Here is a 24,910-nt window from a genome sequence, read left to right on the forward strand (position 1 = left end):
AAAGTTTTTTTATAATTATATTGCACACATGTGTTAAGTTATAGAATGTACCTTTCTGCTATAGAATACGTACACAATATATATTGTGCTTGTATATTTATATAAATATTAAAATCGTAAATTTACGCGTAATTTAATGATTAAATAAATGATTAAAAATTCTTTTCATCAATTAAATCAGGTCTGTCATTTTGTTTAGCTTTTTAATCACAAGAACACTATAGAAATCACAGAACACTATGCTTTCTCACAACTCGATACAGATATGTATTTTAAGATCTGGTTGTACAATTTTGTGCAATTAATTCTATATCATATCTTTGCTTTTAATTTTCTTTAACTGTAATCAGTACAAAGTTACAGTAATTTATATAGCGAATAATTATATGAATAGCATTCAAGTTGTCGCGTTGAATAAATCTGTTGTTTCTATCATTGTCATCATTGTTAACTATTGTTATTGCAAAAATCGTCGCTATTATAAGTAGAATTTCCATGTTGTACAAGTGGCGTAATATTTACGTAATTGAATTGTGGTGTAAAACAGGGTCTCAATACTGTGTGTTCTCATTTGTCAAAATGCTAATCTATAAACTTGATAAATAAACTGCTTTATCTCTGTGCTAAAAAAACGAATAGTAGAAGCTACCTGATTACACCGAGGTTCAAATACGTGTTCGAACATGTACCTCTATTCGTTGAAAAGCCACTGGCTCGACTTGATAAATAAAAAATAAAAAAAAAGGTTGCACTAAATTCGTCTATGAATTTCGCTAACATACTCTTAAATTGTTAGAAAAAAGAAATAAGGCAAAATAAGAAAGAAAAAGTATTATACATGTTCATCGACTTGCGCCTTTATTTCCCACGCGTCTCGGATCGATCGAGTGGTATGTATATATTACAACAATTTCTCTCAGCTGAACAGTAGTGTGATTAGTTTCGGCTTTATTTGTTATTTCTTTTCTTTTATTTTTTTCAGACAATTTCAAAGGCTAAAATTTTTAATGCAATATAGAATAATATGTCGCATTATAGAATTAAAATATCAAATATTTCTCGTTTGATTAGCTAAAAACGACTCAGATTTATTTTGTAACAAATATTTTTAATTTAAAATTATATAAAATTAGAGATAATTTACAGGATAATAAAAATATAAAAGTTAGGAAATTTCAGAAAATTGATTAAAGTAAGAAAATTAATTAATATATTAGCTAGATTATTTGCAAATCGCGAAAATTATAATTATCAATTTTATTCGGTATTAATAATATATAAATCTGAGTCAAGAGACAAACATTTTAAATTAGTATAATTAGCATTTTTGCATATTTAAAAACATAGTTTTGCAGCAATATTTTAAGTAAAATTGTTGCACTATTATTTTTTGCTATACTCCACTCGTAATTAAAAAAAAAAAAACAATTGGCCTATTAATGCGCACGAAAAACGCTTTAAAAGTAGTAATTCAGTGCGCTATGTAACAATGTTGCAAACGTTCAACGTTTATCATTATTAAAGGAAAATCGTTTTTTCTTTATACGTTTTAGTGGTGAGATCCCCGCGGAAGCCCGTGAAGCCGACAACACCCGAAGGTAATTGTAATTAGGAATTGAAGGCCGCAAGGAGAGTCGAGCGCGCAGTTGGTCAATTAGGCCACGTCTATATGTTAAGTAAGTCGGAATTTAACTTTTTTCGGAAGGTATGAGAGATACTAACTGAGAAAATGATACACATCCTGGGCTACCTTGGACCCCGGAGATTTTCTCGCGCCCGCGCGCGAGAAAGACTATAATTTCAACTGACTACTCTAACAATTCTCCTAACATTGCGCTGATCTTGTCGACGTTGGTGATGAAGGGAATTTATGACAATCGCCTTGTCAAACATTTGCGTGTATATTGATATATAAGTGTTATTTTATTTCGCATTTATACGATTTTCTGTATTTATTTTATTTTATGTAAACACTTTCGCATAAGTTTTTTAAATGATTTAAAGAATTTCGAACGAAAAATGGTTTAAATGCACAACGAATATTTTCAATGCCCAGCGATAATAATTTATACTGAATCGGTCTTATCGACTGAGTTCTTCTGTTTTATAGTCCTCGATAGTCGGTAGCAACGTACTATAAGATTTACAATATTAACAGGGACCTACCTGTTGCGCAACACTCTGTGATACAGGTGATCCAAATTAAAGTATTCACTTTACATAAATAAAAAAAACGAAGAGACCAACTGTCATTAATTACAACAGCACACACTCATATTAGAGCATTTTTTTGTAAATTTAATTTTTTATAAAAAACAAGTAAAAAGCAAAACGAAGCAATCTCGCACCTGGGCAATAGAATAGTGAACAGTTCATGCTAATTCACAACGTCTCGCTATGCGCACACAACAGTACATCTGATTCTCCTTTTTTATTTTGCATGCACGCTTCCTTTTATTTATGTCCTTCGTTCGGTGATTTTCTATGTGACAAAATTTAAGCGAACGAACGGAATTACATGCGCGTTACAACCTCTTCAAGGCGAAATTAACGATAGCAGTAAGAAGTCGAGGATATTATCTTTCTCTTATTTTCTTTTACAGTGGCCCCGCTGTCGCCGTTAAAAATGGCCGACTACCGACTGGCTTCGTTAGAGGGATTGAATCACGTTTGCAGCAAGAAGATCGACTGGCCTACCGCGACTATACACATCACGGAGAATCCAATATCGGAGGCAGTCGTCTGTTAAATGTTAATCCCCGAATTTCATCATCATCATGATTTTCCTTACGCAGATGAATATAATTGGAAAATGATGCAACTCGATTGATATCGACAACTCAGAAAGGTTTCGTCAATGATCAGAGCAACGATCCTTCGCGGTACTAATCGCTGTTTTCCTTTTTTCGGAGCTTATGTCGGCACGATTTTATTATTTTAATCACGATTTGCTTTAAATCGACGAGATACGCGTTTCATAATAAATGTTTAATTCTAAATAATTATAAGTTAAGAGCTTTAACGAAGGGATTTACTATAGTTAAGGGACATTCAGATGTTTTGTCAATATTATACTTATGCAATGTTGTTAGCAATATTGATTTATTAAGGATAAATAAGAAAATAATGATATTATTGTGCGATTAGGTGCGATACGTTGAATTTTATTTTTAAGAAATTTAATGAGAGAACGGTGCAGAGAGCAACTTTAACATCGTTTATTTTTTAATTATTTAAAAATTATGTTTCGCAGTTGTTTTAACGGATTCACAATTAATTGTTTGTTTAAACATTTACTTAAATGACGAAAAGATATTTTTAAAAATCTCCTTTTTCTCTATAAATGTGTTAATATTTGCGCAAATTTTAAAAATTGTTTAACATTTCGAGATATATTTCTATATACATGAGTATACGTTAACACAAACAGAGTCGTTACAAATTTCCATAAACGTAAACTAAATACGTAACTGAATACAATGACAAAAAGATTACTAGAAGCATAAGAAACTGAGATTTTTCTTAACGTAAGATGCGAAAAGAATTCCCATGTAAATATTAATTTTGAAGAAAACGATTCATTACGGAAATTCTGAATAAATATCGAGAACGTATTAAATAAAGTTACAAGACGTCGAATATGTATGACAGCAAGACATAAAGAAACGCACGCTTTTCGTGTTTACGACAAGAGAAAATTGTATTAAGTGTAACAAATTGACAGCAACTTTTAACTTAAGTTAAGATAGCTTATTAATGAAACAACGTCGAAATAAATTCCGTCTACATCTGCCGCGCAGTTTATAATTTAAGGAATACTCGCAATATATTGCGGATTAAATAAATAAAAATACAAATACTCTCAATAAAAACACAAATACTCCATCAAAAGCTAATTCAAAAGCTGAAACAAAAGATAGTCTTATTTGCTGGTAATATGTAAAAGTAACAAAAACATAAAACTAAGTTTTTGTTACATTTGGAGAAAACTACTTAAGCAGCTTATATGCGCTTTTACGCAACACGATGATAAAGAATCAACCAATCCTGAGCATTTATAATTGCGATATTTTTTCGCTATTTTATACAGATAAGTTAAATTACGATTATTTGAGACTTTGAAATAAGAAGGATCAAATAGATAATAAAATATGCGTTCAGAATCGATTATGGGATTGGTATTACCAGACGGGTCAGATATTCTCGATGAAATTGCTTATATGTTCTGAGTCTAATATAGAGACATCGATAAAGTCTAAATTAAAAGTCGATTTTTAACAATCTCTTTAAAATATAGCAGCTATGTCATAGAAGATTCAGTGTTTCTATCGTGGATATTAAAAGAAAATATATATTCGATGATTTACAACTCCTATTTTCTCAAACCGGATATGAGATATTATTAATTTATTTACGCAAGTTCGTATTATTTCTTTAATTAATTAAAAAAGAGACTGCTCGTATGAGAAAGAAAGAACGCATATGTACGAATGCATATGTTTAAAAATGGTGTAAAAAGAGAGGGAAATACGTAATTAGTTATAAGAAGAATTAAGGAAGCGTCAAGCTCGGTATCTTTACCAAGCTTGCTTGAGCCTGTAGCGTGATATTATAAGACGTGCCTGCTATAAGATGTCGTACTTTGGAAAGTTTGATCGTTTTTAATTTTCTATATATATGATTCTAGCGCATCCCCCGAAATTCTTCATTTTTCGCGCGTCTTTTCTCAAAACATCCCGTTCGCGATGCGATAATCGGTATCGTCATACCTTTTTTAAATTCGACTTTAATAATTGATTTAATTAAGAATAATAAACAAATTATCAAATATATTTTAAATCGAGAAAGAAGAATAAATAACAAGAAATTTGATAATAAGATAAATCTGGTAAAATAAGGTTAAACTAAATCTGTTTTTATATGCAACATTGTGTGAAAATCTCACGTGAAATTTTCTATGAAAATGTTTGGAAATTCGCCAGTTTGAAACATGTATAAATATCGTTGACGTATAACGTGCATATCGAAACGCAATGAGTTACAAATTCTTTTTCTCATTTCGCGGCAAGTAATATATATAATATGATAAAAGAAATGCGCGAGAACGACGAGAGAAGTCAAAATAGCGAATATCTCGAGGGGCGGAAGATTTAATCATTTCATATAAAAGAGAATTTATAAAAATATATAATAGATATTATCCACACACACACATCGCGTTATTTAGATTGCAAATTGAAACAATGATAGTCGAGAGCATAGCATTAGAATTGCGGAGCTCGATACAAGATAATTGAGGGAACGCACGCATTAAACGTTGCTAATGCGGACGCTATATGGATATATAATGTAGCTTTTAAGGACACTCCGCCGTTAATCCCTTCGTTTCCAGATAGAGAAATTTCCCTACGGGGCTCGAATTATCTCGGCGCTCAAGACAACGAATTTGTTGAATCTCTGTACATCGACTGTTTATTGTTGAATTTAATTAGACATATCGGCCGAGTCCACAATAAGCGATATCATCAAATTGTTCGTCAACTGATCGATCGTGATTTACGATTTTAGTCCTCGTATTCGTCAAAGTTACTCGTGAGACACGCGCATATCAATACGGTAAATTTTTAAACAATTTTTCAATGACAAAAGAACCTATTCGGATTTGTATTTACATTTTAATTGGCGCATCAATGTCAAAGAGTATCAATCGGATGAAGATGTAGTAAAATACCGCTGGTCTCGAAGGGCTTATAAAAATTATTTAGCATGATCAAGAAAGCAGATAGATTCTTAACATCCACTTCTACCTCGCGCGAAGATAACACGGTTTTTCTTCGTCGCATGACGCGCAGAGTTCATCCTCGAATGAAATTTCTAATTTTCCACACGGCAGACAGATTGTAGCGAGGTGTATTAATTTCACTCAGCATAAATAAGACATAATACAGTAAGCGAAGTAAAATTAGCTCTGGAGCTTGATTAACGTATAAATATATATAAATATATTATACAAGAGTTAAATGACACATGCGCACCGAATATGCATCTTGTTATTTATAATAAACGGAAAGAGAAAAGATAATAAAATTGTTTAACACCTTCTTTCCTTTTATTTCACCTGCTTCGATATAAGGCATTTTATATCGATAATAAAAATTATCAAATGCAATAAATGCCATATTTATCAATGAAAAATTATGATGCCGGATCTGTGGTTATATTTCTTTATATCAAAATTTATAGTAATCAAACAACGCTAAATATTTATTTCAATAGTATAAAACTTTAAAATACCACACATATTTTAGATCTTTAGATTTTTTATTTTAAATCAAATAAATAAAAAGATTAATATATAAAAAAATAGAATAAAATAAATTTAGTAATAGCTACAATTAATTGTTAAATAATCTTTTAAATTACATATAAAATATTTTGATATATTAATTTAAAAATATTAATTAAAATTGTTATAGCTTTTTAAAAACTCTTTATTGATTTTAATTATTCCATGATATAACATGATATATAAAATATGATATAGTCTGTGAAAAGCAATTGAAAAAGTAATATATTTTATTCGGATATTTGTGTTATATAAGATGCAAAATATTTCAATATATAGCAAATTATTTAAGTTATAGAAATTATTTAATGCAAGATATTTCAATCTATAGCAAATTATTTAATCTGTTATCTTTACATGTAAGATTTATTACGAAATTCACACATTTGGTTCTCTTATAAACGTGCGGAAAAAACTGAGACCGAGAAAAAGAGAAAAAAATACTGGTTGTCTGGCCTTCCGGATCCCGCTTGAGAACCGTTGCTTCAAGGAGAATAACGATTCAAAAAGGGAGGAAAAGAAGTGAACGGCAAACACACGATGAAGCCATCTGTATTTTTATGAAGATCGTTATTAATTCTAGAAATGCATGTGCTGTTTTATTAAAAATCAGAGAGAAAACTGTCTTAATTAAAATATCTTTGTGCACTGCTGCGATAAAATCACTAAAATCTTAAAAAAGCGTGACATTTTGATTCACTCATACTTTCTTAACAAATTAGATGTTATTTTTATCAAGAATAGATGTTCGCGATATATTGTTTTATTGCAGATCAATGTGCAATTCTGAACAAAATCATTTAATCAATCATCTAAATGGCAGAAGATTCATGTATGAAAAACTTCATTTAGTTGCTTGGTTACTTTAACATAAATACAGAAAACTCGATAGATTACAATAATAAAAATAAAAAAGACTCTGATAAATAATATATATAATGATAGAAAGAGAGAAATTTATTAGAAACATATTTGATTTAGGTTTCGATTACGCTGCACAGGAATATAATGCAATAAATCTGCTTGTTTTCTTTGAGAGATTATAATACTTTATATCGTTTTCCAAGGAGAAAACTTTGCAGAATTAATGAATGCTGTTTCAAAGTGCAATAATTTTTTTATAGAAAAAAAAGATCAGTGCAATGGTTTTCAAATCATAATAAATAAATAATATAAAAAAGATTGTAAAAAAATTATAAAAATAAAATACTTTGATATATTTTGACATAACAGATAGATTCGAAAAAAAAATTATAATATTTTATTAATTTAATTAAAAGCAGTTTATAGTAGATCACGCAGATTATATTAGATCAATAGCTACAAGATTAATACCATATTCTAAAAAATTTACAAACAATTTAATAAATTAGACATTATCATAAAATGCAATATTCAAATACAAATATATTTGTTTTATTAAATTGCAAAACGCTTTTACTATAAATAATAGAAAAAATACGTAAGAGAAAAAGAGAAAAAGAAAAAATGGGAACGGAAAATAAGAAAAAATTATAATGAGAAGCTTCTGCAAAGAAGAATAAAGAAAAGAGAATATATACGATGTGGTATTTATATATAATTTACTCCTTGTTCACTGTTTCTCTTTTATGGATTTCTTCGAGACGTGATCACATATATCGCACGTATACATTGTATGTGCGTGCATTGGCGACAAGAAACCAGTCTTCTCGACAATTTTTGCAACGATAAAACGACTAGCGTCTTCGTGGAATCGACAGGGCTGTACACGCACATCCGTTCTTTCTCTTCTTTGAGAAAAAAGTATCTTCCGCATACTTTTTTTAACTTTTTCGCATATATGTATTAATCGTTCAATTTTAGCCATTTTTATACATTTTTTGATTAACATAAAAATGTTGCAAAAATTGTAGAAATTGTACTAAAAATTATATAGTTTAGTATCTATCTCAAATATAAAATATTTGAGATAAATTTCTTACCTTTTTGCTAGAACTTTTCATTAAATCAAAATGTACGAACTTCTTTCCAGGATGACGTCCGTTCAATCGGTTCAATATAATAAATTTAGGAATCAGTGCTATCCTTTTGGTCCAGAAAGGTCGAGGAAATTCCAGATATCTCCACAACAATCAACACATATTCACTGTATTATCACTGCACATTCCTGGATTCTTTCGCATCTTTACTATAAAGAAAATAAAATTTATAAATTATTAATTTTTTAAATATCTACATATTTAAAATTATTTAAACATGTCCAAAAGAATTTTAACTATTCAAATTAATAATAATATCTTTAAATCTAAAATTAATCAATCTATATAAAAAGAATTCGCGAATATAATAATCCGAAATTTAAATTTTTCTAAGTAGTAATTTTTTTATTATTGTATTTTTTAATTATTTTATTATTTTAATTTTTCTAAGTAGTAATTTTTTTATTATTGTCATGCATTGATATTTATATCAAATTGTCTTTATATCTGTCTCTCGAATATACACGACACATTCTGATAACGCTACAGATTTCTTTATACGTTATACATATATATAAATTCCATATATTATAATATATGGAAGTCAGTGGATAACGCATTTTGCAAAATTCAATTCGCATTCTAACCGCAATTAAATTCAACAGTTACATGTCAATCGCGAGTTCGGTACAAGGGACTTTCGCGCTGAAATTCTGTAAAATCACCTACTTACCGGATACTCGATCTCATTTCTCACCGCTGCGAAAGAATCCGCCCATCGATATTCGATAACAAATAACGAAACTTTATCGCGCGCGCCGAGATCCGTCATTTTTTATAAACAACTCCGATTACTCCGCTACTCCGACCGCTCCGACGTTGCCCGCGCGGCCGCTCGGCAGTTTCCGGCAAACTTCGCGCGGCTACGCGAGCGCCGCGCCAGCTGGCGGCACGCGGGTCGTCTTAGATCGGGCGCGCGTATTCTTGACGCGACCGGCGTGGGAGTAGGTCCGCGCGCACGTTGTAAACAGCAGGAGAACGGCCGAGAAAAAAATCGTCCGCGCAAATCCTGCGTCGCGAAAAACACTCGGTCGCGCTGTTCGTCTTAATCGATAACGCGAGTGTGTTCGAGCTTCCGGGGGGACGGTGCTCCGCGGAAGTTGTCGTCTATCATCGCGACAGATCGATCGAACCACCTTCAAAACAAACGCCACGTGTGTTGATACGACTCCCCCACGTGTTCCGAAATATCGAGGAAGCTCGAGGGATTGAAATTAAGAATCATCCTCTAGGATCTGTACGAATGATTGAGCGATGTCTCGATGATCGTGAGTCGAATTTGACACTTTGATTACTTGGCGCGCGAAGCTAAATTTTTGAAAACATCGCGCAATTTCACGTCGTTGCGTTGGGCGTCCTCGAGTGCGAGACTGTCGTGTCGCGATCGCTAAATGTGTGAAATTAAACGTGCAACCTCGTCGAAAAGACGCGGAGTTTAAAGGGTGGCGAGTGTGCAGTGGTTGGTGCAGTGGATATGCGTTGCCGATTGTTGTGAGGGTACCTGGGATTTCCTCGACATCTTTGGATCACGAGGACTCAGGATGACGCCGGCTAAGATTCTCGAAATTTTCCTCCTTTTTATGGTGATGTACATCGACGGGGCGGACGTTATCGAGGAAAGAGGTACGTTTATTTTTGTTTCTTTTAAATTGAACGTTTCTGAAAATCCTGCTACCTGCTACGACAGAGAGATATTCTCGAAAAAATGAAACTTTTAAATGTGTATTGACAAACTTTATTTTCACTTGTGTGAATAATATATTTGGTATAATATATTCAAAATGTTCACGAATTAATTAATGGTTTGAACTGAAATATTTGACACCGATATAATTATATATTTTTCGTTTAGATCAGAGCTGTCCACGATTTGCCCATTTTTTCGGCTTATCTCCGTGAATAGATTTTAAGAAGGTTTTTTTTTTTTTTTGTTTATTGACATTTGGCGGTTAAGGGATGCAGAACGTCGTGTTATAGGTGTATCGTACCTGAGACGGAATGCTACTTGTTTTGTTTATGATTGTCAAGCTCGTTGCTAAAATATCAAGACATAAATGACAGTAAATACGAGACGTAAATAATAGGCGTCGAGTCACGAAAATCGGCCGAAATGTGCAGATTGTGGTCCTGATTTAGATTATTTAAATCGTTTTTTAATAGCAATTAAGATAATTTAAATAATGCGTAATATTTTTATTTTCCGTTGTTTACATGTTTTATCTCTGGCGTGTAAATTTTTAGGAGCCTTTTGTTTGCGACATCTTACGCGAAATAAATTTTTCAATAATAAAAACCATAGATTCCGAGAATAATATTCAATTACTATAATATTATATAATACTCAACTTAATTATTTGAAAAAAGAAATATTTAATTTTCAAATATAAATAGACTAGCTGTAATTTTTCCTCTTTTTAAATTAATTGATTATATATATAAAAATATAATTGAAGAATTTTTAATTAAATGCCTTGGAAAGTCAACGAAAATCATGTACATACATGCGTTTACGCTCAAATTAAATTTGATAAAAAAATTTTGAGATTTAATATAAACATTTATATATATTTTCCACATTAAATCTCCCTCTAATGTACAATATAAATGTATATCTGAAATTTTAAAATAATAATTATGTTTTTATATAAAAGGTTTTAATATACGTACAAAAATATTTTTAATATAATATGCACTGAATCTCAATTTATTTATCTATCGAGCAAATTTACCTGTTTCACTTGGCTGAACGAACATTTTAGTTACGCAAACTTTAATGCTTTTATGAATCGCGCTTTCTCGACTCACTCTCGATTCAACTCGCTGAATGTTCGTCGCGCTCCCAAGCTCGCGATTTTTGCAACACATAACATTGTAACTGCGTATGGCAAAGAAATATTTTTAACGTAAAATATCATGTACAAGCATCATTTATTCGATATAAATATTTGTTTAAAAATAATATATTTTTGAATATTTAGTTGGTATTAAAACTGAAATTTATACGCATTTCTTCTTTCAAAATCTTGGAATTAAATTTCAAAAACTTTGTAAAAATTAATAAAAACTTAATAATGGCAAGTATACAAATATTTATTATAAAATAACGTTAGATCTTTAGATCTGACTTATATAATCATGTGATGTTTTTACATTTGCGTTTACCTGTTCGTCTTTTATGAGCAACAACGCAATTATCGCTCGGTAGATAAGAAATTGCGTATCTCAGCACTATGATAAGAGAAACTGACTGCCCTTACGTTAAGCAAATCATAAGAAACCGCCGACAAAGCTCGGATAAAATTCTCTCTCTCTTTGTTTTTATAAACGAAAGATAAAGGATTAAAATACGCAAACATCGATTGCATAAAAAGGTAAACAGCATGTCAGGAAACGCCATTTTTTTTTGTTCGTGACTGCTAAAATCTCATGACAATACCATAAACATTTAAAAAAATTAATGAGATATTATAATAAATAAGGTACTAAGATAATAAGATAAATAAAATAAATAAGAGAAATAAAAGTAAAGAAGGAACACATGATTTATTTGCTGATTTATCGCGTCACAAACGCGGCAGCGTTTCTCAATTTGATCTTTCTTTTTTTCTGTCTTTTTCTTTCAACATGAAGAAAGAGAAATACCATGAGTTAAATATAACTTGTTAAACGGTTAATTAAGCTTTAATCAGTTCGGTTCATCCAAAGCGCCAGGACAAAAATGAGGCCAATGATACGACGCCGTTCGTTGGAACTTTCGTTAAAGTGGCATTATCGTGCAAAAGAAGTAGAATGATAAGACATTGCAAACACTTTCCTCGGAATCCGATTTTAACTCGAATTTATTTACTAAACACACAAGATCATTTTTTTATTTGAAAATATATCTTGCAAATATGTATGATAATGAATATATTGGTTAGCAAGACCACTTTGATTTATATCTTTTTAAAAATGTATTTTTTAAAAATGTATTCTTATATTGATATATTAAATTATATTATTAAATTAATATATAATCAACTTAAAAATTTTTAAATTAAAAAAAGATTTTACTGAAATGTAAAATATAATTTTTCTATAATTTAATTAATTTAAGAATTTTAAGAAAAGAGATAAAACGTATAAAAAAGTGCGATTTATTTTTAAATAATTGTATTTAAATGATGATTTTGTGAATATTTGAAATTTTGAGATTATCTCTCTCTCTCTTTCTCTCTCTCTCTCTCTCTCTCTCTCTCTCTCTCTCTAAAAATATCTATTTTCAATAGATTATTATATTGAATTAAGATAGAAAAAATTATTATAGATCTTTAAAAGCTTATAATATTTGAAATTTTTATTCTCTGATACAATTTATTACGTACAAATAACCGGATAGAGAGAAAACATGTTAGGAACTAGTATAAAATGTTAAGTAATAAAGTGCAACCCAGTTCTACTTATACGCGACGTTTGAAAATAAAATTCACATTTCTGCAGCATGACATAGCGATGTTGTTCCACTTACACAAGTAGGACTTCCTCTCATTTTGCTTTATTTCTAATTTATTGAAATAACATGCATATATAGTTACTGGATCTATACAAATTTTTCGCATAAAAATTATGCTGCATTGAATCATCAAATAGAAAATATTTAATTTCTATGCTTATAAATAGGATAATAAATATGGAGCACTAAAAGAACTACAAGCAGATATTTGAGATGTTTAGTCGTTGCAAAGTTTAAAATAAATATTGTAGATAAAAACAAACCATATTGCATTTAAAACACAAGAATACTAATATTCTTAATATTTTTATTGACAGAATATTTTTATATCGGCTTCGCTTCCATTTTATATCGAATTTCTTTTGAACAAAACTGCCATTGTCAAACCTCTCAGTTTCTTCGAGTCGTTATTGCTCTTCAAGTACGTACGCGGCATTGTAATGGGTTCAAACTTACTACATCGAATCTCTCGATATAAAGACGAGATGATAAAAGTTCATAAAAATGTACGGCTAAATAAGGAAGCTGGAAGTTGAAGATTATGCGGTAATTCTTCATTGAATTCTTCGGCGAAGTATCGGTCGGCTGAAAAAGCAGACTGCGATGGAAGCAAGAACGCGTTTCCCCCGCGTTCTTGAAGCGACGTCTGTCCTCTCCTCTGCCTTCACTGCACAGAGGAAAGACATAGAGGAGCGGTAGCCAGCCAAGCATAAAGCAGAGCCTCGAATCGAACTCCGCAGCCTTGCGTGGCGCAGGAACTACTTAGACATATCCAACGAATATATACAGGTGATCATTCTGTTTCGAATGTTTTGTAGAAGACGCAAAAAAGCTTGAAAGAGCAAAATCGTATAAAAATTATTAAGAAAAACAAGAATTAAGAAAATGTTTAAAATGTAAAAAGTTATTAAAAAATATAAAGAAGCGAAGAGAATATTTTAAAGTGCTCCGAAAATCGATATTATAAAATATATTGTTCAAATTAAGAGTTTCAAAATATTCTTGATTCAACACAATTATTTTTCTTAACGCGCAAATATTACTTATATTTAATTAAAATTTTATAAGAGAAAACAACGCGCGTCAAGACGTGTTTATAAACTCTAAATAAAAAAAGTAAAAGATTTAATAAATTAATGAAATTTATTTAGTAATAAATGAGACAGTATTTTATGAATTTATATTTAAAAATTTAAAAATTTATTTTGTAATTAAATGCGATAATTAATTGGCTTTTCTCTTATAAAAACATGCGGTCATTTATAATATTTGACTTAATATATGTACATAATAGTTCAGTTTCAATTTCCGAAAGCGACTGCTTATAATAAAACACTTGAGGGCGCATTTAAATTTATTTATTCGTCCAATTTACTATTTATCAATTTATTATAAATTTACCTATGCCATTGTAATTTTTTACTTTTTCTCACATCATTATGATAGATATAAGTATGGGATCGGAATAGTGTTCCCACGAATCGATAATGAGTCGCAAGGATGCAAGGGAATGAGCTCGGGTCAACATTACTTGAACCAATGTCGATCACGACGGATGAGTGACGCATCGGTCCGCGGATCATCTTGCGCGATGATATTAATCTAGTGAACAATTCAAACACCGCTCCATCTCTTTAATCTTATACTTTACTATTCTCTTTCCACCCTTTCCTTTATTACTTATACTTAACACATTACTTTGTGTGGAGCTAAGAAGAGAGAGTATACTTTCTTTTGAATATTTTTAATAACTAAAAATATAAAAAGAGAGAAAAAGGGAAGAAAAAGGAAGACAGAGAGAAAGAAAGATTGAAATTTAAGTATTAGAAATATTGTCCCTTCGTAATCCCCCGATATTTATATTCAAAAGATATTTTTATCAATTTTTTTTTAGAATTTGCAATACGATATTTAACGAAATATAATCGTAGAAAATAATCATGAGTACGATTTATCATGAAGGAACTTGAGCAGCACTGGATGTTCAGCAATTGAGCTATCTCTGCTGATGCAACAGCAGAAGCAATCAGGGTCGAGCGACAATCCATTCACCTCGCGCTTTGAATACATTTTACTTCGTACATTGTCTCGCATTGTCGCTGTCTTCTCGTTAGCTCTCGTTCCTTTTTATTTATTTATTTTTTTAGGACAAGGGAGCTCTTAATTACAAATATTTTCAACTATTATAAAATTGACATATCAATATTAAAACGCGATTAGTGTCATCTTCATTAATCTCAGTTTACAAAAAAATCAGTAGTGAAAAGTATCAAGTATAAGTATAATCACATAAAAATTTTAGCCGATGCATCGAAAATTTAAATCGTATTTTATTATTATTAATTATTATTAATTATTATTACTTAATTGTAGACACAGTATTTTACTATTATTAATTAATTGTAGACACAGCAAATGTACAATGTATGTATCGCTACGATGAAGTAACGAATATAACTGCGGTTGTAACTAGAGAGATTTATAGGCGCGATCTTCCGGACCCACGTGTCTAGAACGAAAGAGGAGCTCCAAGAGTAACTTACGCCCAATTACAAGGAACGCATTCACAGCCGCGTGTAGACGCGAGTCTAAGCGTGCGTAATTGTTTAATGGGCTAATGAAATGATACACCCGCCGAATCTAAGCGCGCACAAAAAGCCAATTGTGCACCACCGGCATTCCACGATTAGCTCGACTTCGTGTCATATCGTCTCCGCGGCGTGATGGCTACACCAAAGAGATGCTTCACACGCGCATAATTTAGCACTCTTTGCGCGAAATTATGCGCATGGGAAATGCCTTCCCTTGAGAACTAACATTTTTCTTGCGCACACGCGCGAATGTTCTGTGCTATTGATGAGAATGTTATGGCAACGTCGTCGTGATTAAATCGATAAGAAAAGAAAAGACTTTTATTTGCATTACTAATTAAGCAAAATTATTTTTTTACATGACAACGTTATGCTTGGAAAAAAATAAATTTTAAAAATTTTCATCAAGCAAGAAAAATGTCTGTTTAATCATTTTTTTAATGTGAAAAACCTTAATAAATTACATACATCTTTTTAACATTTATTGATGAATTTTTACGAGATTTTTAGTACTTTTTTATTTTAATAACATATTCGTGTTCTTTATAAAATAAAATTACAACAATATTTATATCGAATACTCAAGCATTTTATACAAATGCAAGAAAGAAGAAGTGACAACGTTGTAGAGGAATTCTGTGAGGAATTCAATTCGTTTATAGAGAAAAGACATCCAGCTGCGAAGGGATGATCCACCTTTCTATACGCCTCTTTCGATTTTCAAAAAAATATGTCGAAGCAACCTGACTATGCAACTATAAAGTATGAACGATGAATCAGCAGACTGTTCGCATGCACATGAAAAAAAATAATGTAATGAAAACCTTTCACTTCCTTGTTTTAGCGTTATTATGATTCTATATATATAATAAATAGCAACGTAAAATGATAAAATATATTACAGTTAATCTCTCTGTTTTATATCTTCAACATTTTTCAAATGATAGATATCTGGGCTTTTTTCTGTCTTTTTTTTTTTATTGAGTTATGTAGATATGCATGTATTTGCAAATGCAAATATACATGTACAAACATTCACATGATTAGAATCTATATTTTTGTATCATTTTTTTAATATCAAGACTCGCGAGTAAATTATTGTTCAGAATTACTGGATTTAGGTTGACCTAGTGCGTATTATTTTTTTTAATCTTCTTAAAAGTAGCTTAATGATCCTATTAACATCTCTTTAAAATGTATCATTTTTAAATATTAGATTTTGTGTGAAACAAAGGAGAAATATTTTTCCTAAAAGAAACATTTCCCATATATATGTGTTATTTAACGTGAATCTAAGAAATATGTATATATTTATATAACTGGTTATAATGTATAAAACTGGATCTAAGATTAATCTATCATTAAATCGCATTTTTTTTGCGTTTCTCCACACTTTGCGTCCACACCTTTGTAAAAGAATGCGCAAAGAATTCTCAAAGCATATGCTTAACTAATTCCGTATCCGATGGTAATCAAATAGCAAAATATCGTGTGATACTTCTTATTTATCTTATTTATTACCGTCATTATCTAAATATCATCGAAAATATAAAATGATAAAATATATTATAATTTAATAATTTTACATAAACTAGATCTCTGAAGATATTCTGATTTTAAACTGTATTTTAAACTGTATTTTAAACTGTCATTCATAAGATTATTAATAAATATATTCAATTTTATAAACATTATCTTTAGATTTTGAATCTTTATTAATTACAAATTTGTTATGTGCACTTTAATTATTAATTAATAATTAAAAAATTAATTTGAAAATAAAAATTCAATTAAAGAAATCTGTATGAAAACAATTCTTAGATTATATCTGCTGATATTAAGTATTAAAGTTATTAAAAAATTATTTATATAAAATTATTAAGAGGTTATTCATATAATTGTTCATAAAATTATTAAGAAATTTATCTTCTGATTTTTATCATCATTTTAAAATTTAATATTTATAATCAAAACATATGGAATTAAAATGTGTTTTACAAAGCAATGTGCAAAATGACGTTAAATTATGAAGTTTGAATATTTATCTTGTTTCAGTTTTTAGAATAAAATCTTTTTAGAATATATTTTATTGTTACTTAAATTGATCAAACATTAATGCTAATTGAAAAAGTGTTATAACATCATCGTACACTATATTACATCTGTCGCGAAAGTTGAGATGGTGAATATTGAAGCCATTACATCTGATCGCAACGGAAATCGGGACGCGTGCATGCGCCAAGTCGTGCCAGTCGGCGATGAAGTTCAAAGACTCGCGGTATTCATCAAGTCTGAAAGAGTGCGGCGGATCCTGACGAGGATCCCCCTTTTATTATCGAGTATTGAAGTTCAACGACACTGCCCCCGATGCGTAATCCCAAAGACCACATTCAGCAACATGTCCAGCGCGAATCTCAAGGAGCGAGTCTCAAGGAACACGGCCACAGCTCGAGGGTCACTAGCAGGAAAGGATTTGTAGCCTCTCGTTGAAACTTGGCGTTACATCGGCGTCGTTACAAAATAAAAAGCGCTTTTAGAACTCGAATACACGGCTGCATTGCAAGAGCTACTTGCTCATTTTAAATAGACGACGATCTTTTCTTGACGATGATCTATAAGATTCTATGCAGTTTATCGTTTTGTTAGAAATTTATTACGATTTTCTTATTATTTTGCAATTATCTCAAAAATATAGCTTAATCTCCTTTTCATGAAAAATATTTCCAATTAGCACTAATGTATGATTTGGGAAAATTCAAAAAATAAAATATAAGCTGCGAATAGACTGAAATAATATTCTAAAAGTGGAAACAAATCTAACATTTTATTATCATAATTAAGCCTTACATTGCTTCGCAAAACGCATCTATCATTTTCATATGCTTTCGATTAATAAAATTACAGATAAAATTTTTTCCATAGTGAAGAAAAACCGACTTGTTTGACGGCAGCATGAGAGCCTCCTTGAGACGAGTGAACTCGACCAATAATATGTAGTGACTTAACACCAGTAGCACTCGGTGCGCCTCGGGTGCGAAGTGAGCATAACTGCGAGACGGTGGAGTTTAATTGAGGTTGATGAGGGGGGCGTTCGTATTGGCCCGGAATTCAATGCCGCGATGATGTTTCTTGCTCGTAGCGAGACAACGTCTTGAACGGAATGTTTCGGGAAAATCGATGAAACCGTCTGCTCACCGAGATGTGCAGGTAGCAGAGATGACCGCTCCGACAAAAGAATCACTGATCATCGCATATTAAAAACTCGCCTTCTTCTGTATGACGTAACCCTTGTCATTAATAACTCATTTGTCGTTAATATGTCAGTCAACGACATTAAAAGATGAAAGGACAAAGGAAAATTTTATGTAGTTGGAAACATAAATCATCGAAACATAAGAATCCAACTTGTGGAAACATAAATCAATGCATTATTTCCATAAAATGTATATATCATTTGTCATCGATAATTTGTATCAGATGTATAAAATATAATTTGTCAAAAGAGTCAAAAAAAAGATTTAAATATTTGTTACACGAAAAATTAGGTATCAAAAATTTTAATTAAATTAAATTAAATTTATATTAACTTAAAAATCGCGTTTTATATGTATTATTGATGTACATCTTTAATCGAGTTCACAAAACATTTTAAATATTTTAATTTTTTTTTACATAATCTATAAAATTCGTGTACATTTTCTCTTTCTTTCTATAAACATATATATAAATTTAACATTTTTAATAATCTATAAAGCTTTTAGATGTCTGTAGATGCTCAAGATAACATATGTTGTTTATATTGGATAAGGCATTTATTACGACGTGACATTCCATAGTAGTTATTTAAATGCTCGCCTTACGGTACCTATAGGTACTTCTTATCAAGCGCGTTTTGTACGAACCTCGTACGACAGCCTTTGAATGGAGGCGTTCCAACCGCTTCGACAATCGAGTTGTCAGCATCCTGTCTCAAGCCACATATCTATTTATATGTGTAACAAGGAAGTTGCAAAATATTTTCCTGATTAGAACAGAAAAGCATAATTGGTAAAGACAAAAATAAATATGACAAAATATTTTCATAGAAAATAATATCACGATAAATTAATATATAAAATTATGTAGCTACACATTTCATCTAAACATTTAATATCTAGACATCCAGAATCTGATACTTTTCGTTGCCATTGTTTCGAGCTACAAAATGCATCTCAATATTTTTTGTGACAGTTTAATTCAAGCTGAAATAGTTGAGATCAATTATAAATTGAAATATGGAAGCATTTAAAAATGCACGTGTTTCAGTAACACGTCAGTGAATTAATTGGCTCATTTTTCATCCAACAATATTTTCCAGCGATGAGAAAACTAATCGAGTATCAGGCGATCCTTTAACGAGGTTTCACAATCGAGTCTCTCCTCGGGCATGAACCTGCTCCGTAACTTCGTAAAACGGGCAGGCTGCATGCATGCCATAAAATCGCAACAGCGTCAAATAGCGCAAAAAGACCGCGGTAAAATCTCTCTCTCTCTTCTTTTTTTTCTCTCTCTCTCTCTTTTTCTCCCGGACGTGGAGGACGTTCGCGGGTTTTCGTCGTGAAACCGGGTTCTAACGCAGCCAGCACATGGTCCCAAGTTGCGTGCCGCGGTTACAGAGCAAGAACCTCCCCCTCGCCGGGAGGAACGTGCACGTTTCGCGTCCATCCTCCGTTGCTACCTTCGACATTCTTCCCGGCCCCGCACACCCCGTCCCCTGTTCCATTCAGGCATAATAACCATGCAGTTTCCCAGCGCGTCTTCAATGGGCGAAGATTGCATGCTACGGGCCAGTCCTCCCCGTCCTCTTCCTCACCACATCGCTTCCATCCTCCTGTTCTTTCTCTTTCTCTCGTCCTTTTTTCCTCTCTTTCTCCCTCTCTCCATCTTTCTCTTTCTTTCCCCATTTCCCCCCTCGCTCGCTTCTCCGAGTCTTTCCTCTCGTCCTCTTCTCGCTCGCGAGTCTTTCCTCGTCCTCTTCCCGCGTCTCTTCCCTCTGTGTCTTCAAGTTTTTGCCTCTTTCTCTCTTTAGCTTCTGCCGCGATGCCCGTTCGCCATTCTCGTAAAGACTCGCGATGGTCATGTCCTCTGCGAACACGGGAAAATTTTATTTCCCCTCCGGAGTCCCGCAGGATTGCGCTGAATGGGTCAATGTATGTCTATAGAGGTTTTCTGTATTTTTTAAATAATCAATTTTTCGATTCGCAAATTATGCAAGAAGACGCATTGTAATTTTTAAAGGAAAATAGTTATTAAAAAAGTTAATATGAAAATTTAGACTTTAATTTAATTGTTTAAAAATATTGATCCAATAATCTAAGATCTACATCCTTTAGAAAATAATAATTTATATGAATAGGCGAGTCTCTCAGGCTTACGTAAAATCTCTTTTTCTAACGTGAAGTCGCGGGCACTTTAGGATAACATTATGAGAGCACACGATGTGTAGCATATGAGAAAATCGCGAGGCTTGTCTTTTTCTCACGTGTGTATTGCGTCTACCGTCACGCGAATCTAAAGACGTCCTATTCCCAGCGCGAAGGTACGAGCCATTACGGCAGTTCGGAATGCAACCTTTCCATTTATTTTCTCGTTTTCCTCCCTGCTACGATTCTTATCTACGGTTATCTACGGCTTATCTACAGTTATCTTATCTCGCGAATTCAGGAAACAAGTCTACGTCAAAAGAATTCGCTTTTCTCTGTTTTTTTAAGATTGTTTCAACTTTAGAAGAGATTCTGATCGTTGGAAAACTTCAGATTTTTTTATTTCATTAACATACTAGAGATTGATATGATTTAATAATATATCTAATTTATTCAATAATCATAATAATTTTCTACACTTAAATTAATTTTCCTGTATTGCAATATTTGCGCGTAAAATTGCAAAGTGTACGTATCGAAAGGCTGAAGAACGAGGCGTATCCGTTGATGAGCGACGGAACCAGAGGGTCACGAACAGGCTTTCTCAAGTTGACCAAATAAAGCAACCAGTTCCAAAGAAAACAGTCCAGATATGTCTCCGGGGAGTCAAGCGCTCGTCCAAACCGGGACTCGATGTCGCGAACTCACGAGCGTTGCATCTTCTCCAGGGCCGGGGTGAACGTCCACGCCAATCGATGGTCAGACTGGACAAATGAACTCGAGCTCTCGTTTCTATAAATTCATGACGTATCAGCAGACCGATTATGTCAATCTTTTATCTATTCAATATTTAACATCCAATGAATATAATATAACTGGACTAAATAATTATATAAAATTTTGGACATGATTGCGCGAATAAGAAAAGAATAAAGGATATAATTTGAATTAATTTGAAATTTTTTAATTTATTTTTTGCTATTCACAACTGAATGAGTACTAATATTTTAAATATTTTAAAATAATTGTAGTAAAGAAAATATATAATATTGTGTACCAATACACACAGTTTTGCAAATTGTACATGAATTGCGATTATATCCTTTTACCTTTTTTATACATATTTAAAATCATATTTAATATCGTTTAAAATTAAAGTTTGACTCGCGGAAAATTATTATTTTAGTAAATAATATATAATTTTAATTTGACATTTTATAATTTTCTGTTTGAATCTGCTGCAAACGAAGAAACGGTGTTTGAGTCATTAGAAATAGTTTTTTTTAATGTATTTTTTATGCAAAGCATGTGAACTGCAATATGTTGTTAAATTGAATACATTAATATCTTATTAATGTAAATCAAATAACTATACATACGATAAGAATAAAAAATAAATATATGATAAATAAGAATGAAGGTAAATCAATGCAAATTAAATATGATAAAATTGCTTCTAGACGTATTATAAATGGCAATTTGCGATTCTAATTTATCCGTTCTATCGTATGAATTAAAATATCGTACGCAATCTATATAATCAAGTTATATTTGAAAGAGAGAGAACATTGAATATACTAATAGTAATTATATAAATAAACATAATTATATACAACATTCATTAGCTTGCGTCGCAGATATTATTCCAGAGAAATAACGCAAGAGTTAATAAGCTACTTGCAATCTAAAAGAATAAGAGAAAGGGATACACACGTGTACACAATCTATAAAATGGAAAAAAAATATTACGTGAGAACCAATACTTTATTGAACAAAATTATCCTAGTATTTCATTTTTAATATGTTTCTACTAAAAATTTAATGTAACGCTTATTATATTTGTTATATGAGACTATTATATAAATTTTATGAAAGAAATATCCTTACTTTCGATCCGGTAAAAACATGATACACAAGTTTCAATCAGTCATCTGAATCCCTGAAATTCTCATTCAACTCTCTAGTCGCCCTTATTTCGCACATCCCGCATTTCTCTTTTGCATACGCACGGTACCTTCGAATTCGGACAATTCTTCTCGCTGCAACTGCTCGATACACACGCGCTCGTATGCATTTAGAAAACCGGTGCGTCCCCGTCGAAAGAATGCACGGGGAATCCAGATGAGTATTGTTGCCCCGACTGTCGAGGATCTTCTAGCGTCGGTGGACGAGACAGGGGGAAGGGGGACTGAAGAGGGATGAAAGGCGCCGGTGGAGGAGGGTTCGGTTACCTGCGGGGCCGCGATACTCAGGTACTGCATTGTGCGTTGTCGCCGGGATACGAGCCACCATGGCCCCATAGTGCTCGCCAGGAAGGCTGTGCAACGGGCGAGTCGAGGCTAATCTGCGAGGTGGCACTGAACCTGAGACAGGAAAACTCGCCTCCACGGAACGTAAAAAAAAAAGAAAGAGGAACTGAGGCGTGTTGTGTGACACAGTTGGTTTGCATGCACCTTGCGCCAGAATGACATCTAACGCTTTCCTTCTTTTACGAAAAAAATGAATTGGTAGAAGAATATTACAAAGGGGACTGATAAGGCTTTACAGCAGTCCTTTAGGTAAAATGGAATTTTCAAATACTAAAATCTGCACAAAAATCTCCAGGCATCGGTTTCACATATATTGTATAAATGATCCCAAATATTATAAAGCAGATATATATAAAATTTTAAATGGTCATCATATTAAAAAAATTGAAGTTATAAATAGAAATTACAGAAAGCAAATTTGAAATTTAAAAAAATGATTTAAATTTGAGTTCAAACAAGAGATCTTGCAATCCATGATTAATATTAATATTCAATATATATGTATGATTTTTGAAATATAATATATATTTTTTATTTTAAATATTGACTATTAAAAAAATTATATAAATATTGATTATTAAAAAAGCATGAATTTAAAACACATCATCGTTCATAATACGGCCATTGTTTCGGAAGATATATCTTCTTCTTGCTCGGGATACGGCCACCCATGCGGAGTGTACTGAAATGCGTCGTGTGCGAGTCGTCACCATGGCGAAACAACCACCATGGCAAGAATATAACGTTACACTCTGGTAGCAATCTTGGTGTGGGAACACCACCGAGATGGAAGAGTGCGAGAGAAGAAGAGCGAGCAGCGCGTATATACAATCGCGGTTAAGGAATACTGTGGCTGGTTTAAAGCACAGGCCTAAGGAATACGATATCCCTCGATCTCGTGTCTTGAAAGTACCTTCATCATGAACATGTTGAAATCAACGTGTAACTTAATCAGGGCTTAATAATAAATCTGCTGTTGCACCGATCGCACAGAGCGCATGCTGCAGCGGATCTAAATAACAAATCAAAGTCGCGAGATTCCCACGTACCACGAAAGAAGAAATTATGGAACGTTTTTGTTCAATATAATCTATAAAATAAATAAATTTAAAAATTCCTTTATAAATTTAATAAAATTCTTCTCTAAATTTAATAAAATTCTTCTGCGTTTTAACAGAAGCAACAGATATGTATACAAGAGGAAAGAAAGAATTAGAAAGTAAAGAATTGGATTCTTAGGATTTTTCTTTATTTCGATGATCTTTTTCGAGAAACGTGATTTTTAAAAATATTAATATATATTTTATTTAAAATTGAACACACACATAATGACGATGATATTTCTTACATTACTGAAAAAAAATAGCACGCAGCTGTAAAGTTATACTTTTTACAGAACCTCACTACGCGTTCCTCACATATTACTCCATCGCGTGAATTTTTTTCCAGTTTGATGATCGAAACAGACTCGATATTAGTCTGTAAGAACTCGTTAATGACGCGCCGCGAGATTGTGCGTCATATATAACGCGAATCCGTTCTCCGCCATTTTTTTTTTAAGCGTTGATGCAGCCTTGCGAAAGCACAGCCGCACGCGAAGTTTGGCCTTATACGCGGCAGGAGAGTACATTTTGTATAAAATAAAAAAGATCTCAAGTTTGCCAGCCATGTGGGTACATCGAGAGCACACTTGGCAGCACCAGTAGAAGCATATGTCGCGCTTTTTATCGAGCGTTTTATTTTTCGTCA

At 32.1% G+C, this 24,910-nt stretch overlaps 3 protein-coding genes across 11 annotated transcripts in view; 2 read left to right on the plus strand and 1 right to left on the minus strand.

Annotated features, from left to right (window-relative positions):
- Nucleotides 1-6,099, plus strand: part of Mesk2 (misexpression suppressor of KSR 2) — a 33,156-nt gene extending 27,057 nt beyond the window's left edge. For 7 of the 9 annotated variants that reach the window (XM_083101088.1, XM_083101092.1, XM_083101089.1 and 4 more), the window contains 2 exons: nt 1,554-1,598; nt 2,604-6,099. In XM_083101088.1, the coding sequence (XP_082957214.1) occupies nt 1,554-1,598; nt 2,604-2,749 (191 nt within the window). In that variant the 3' untranslated portion in view covers nt 2,750-6,099. Of the gene's footprint in view, nt 1-1,553; nt 1,677-2,603 lie in introns of all 9 variants that reach the window. The other 2 variants (XR_014439165.1, XM_083101090.1) reach the window with 2 other exon arrangements.
- Nucleotides 1-9,177, minus strand: part of Fkbp14 (peptidyl-prolyl cis-trans isomerase Fkb14) — a 167,510-nt gene extending 158,333 nt beyond the window's left edge. Inside the window, exons 1-2 of the mRNA XM_083101099.1 lie at nt 9,041-9,177; nt 8,311-8,516 (exon numbers count right to left, since the gene is read on the minus strand). Coding sequence (XP_082957225.1) covers nt 8,311-8,331 — 21 coding nt within the window. The 5' untranslated portion in view covers nt 8,332-8,516; nt 9,041-9,177. The remainder of the gene's footprint in view (nt 1-8,310; nt 8,517-9,040) is intronic.
- Nucleotides 9,178-9,307: 130 nt separating this feature from the next.
- Nucleotides 9,308-24,910, plus strand: part of Egfr (epidermal growth factor receptor) — a 152,745-nt gene continuing 137,142 nt past the window's right edge. The window contains exon 1 of the mRNA XM_083099025.1: nt 9,308-9,990. Within this exon, the coding sequence (XP_082955151.1) occupies nt 9,909-9,990 (82 nt within the window). The 5' untranslated portion in view covers nt 9,308-9,908. The remainder of the gene's footprint in view (nt 9,991-24,910) is intronic.

This window comes from Camponotus vicinus, unplaced genomic scaffold, assembly GCF_025532165.1.
Source record: "Camponotus vicinus isolate PSW18456_S1 unplaced genomic scaffold, iyCamVici1.0 SCAF_5, whole genome shotgun sequence".
NCBI lineage: Eukaryota > Metazoa > Arthropoda > Insecta > Hymenoptera > Formicidae > Camponotus > Camponotus vicinus.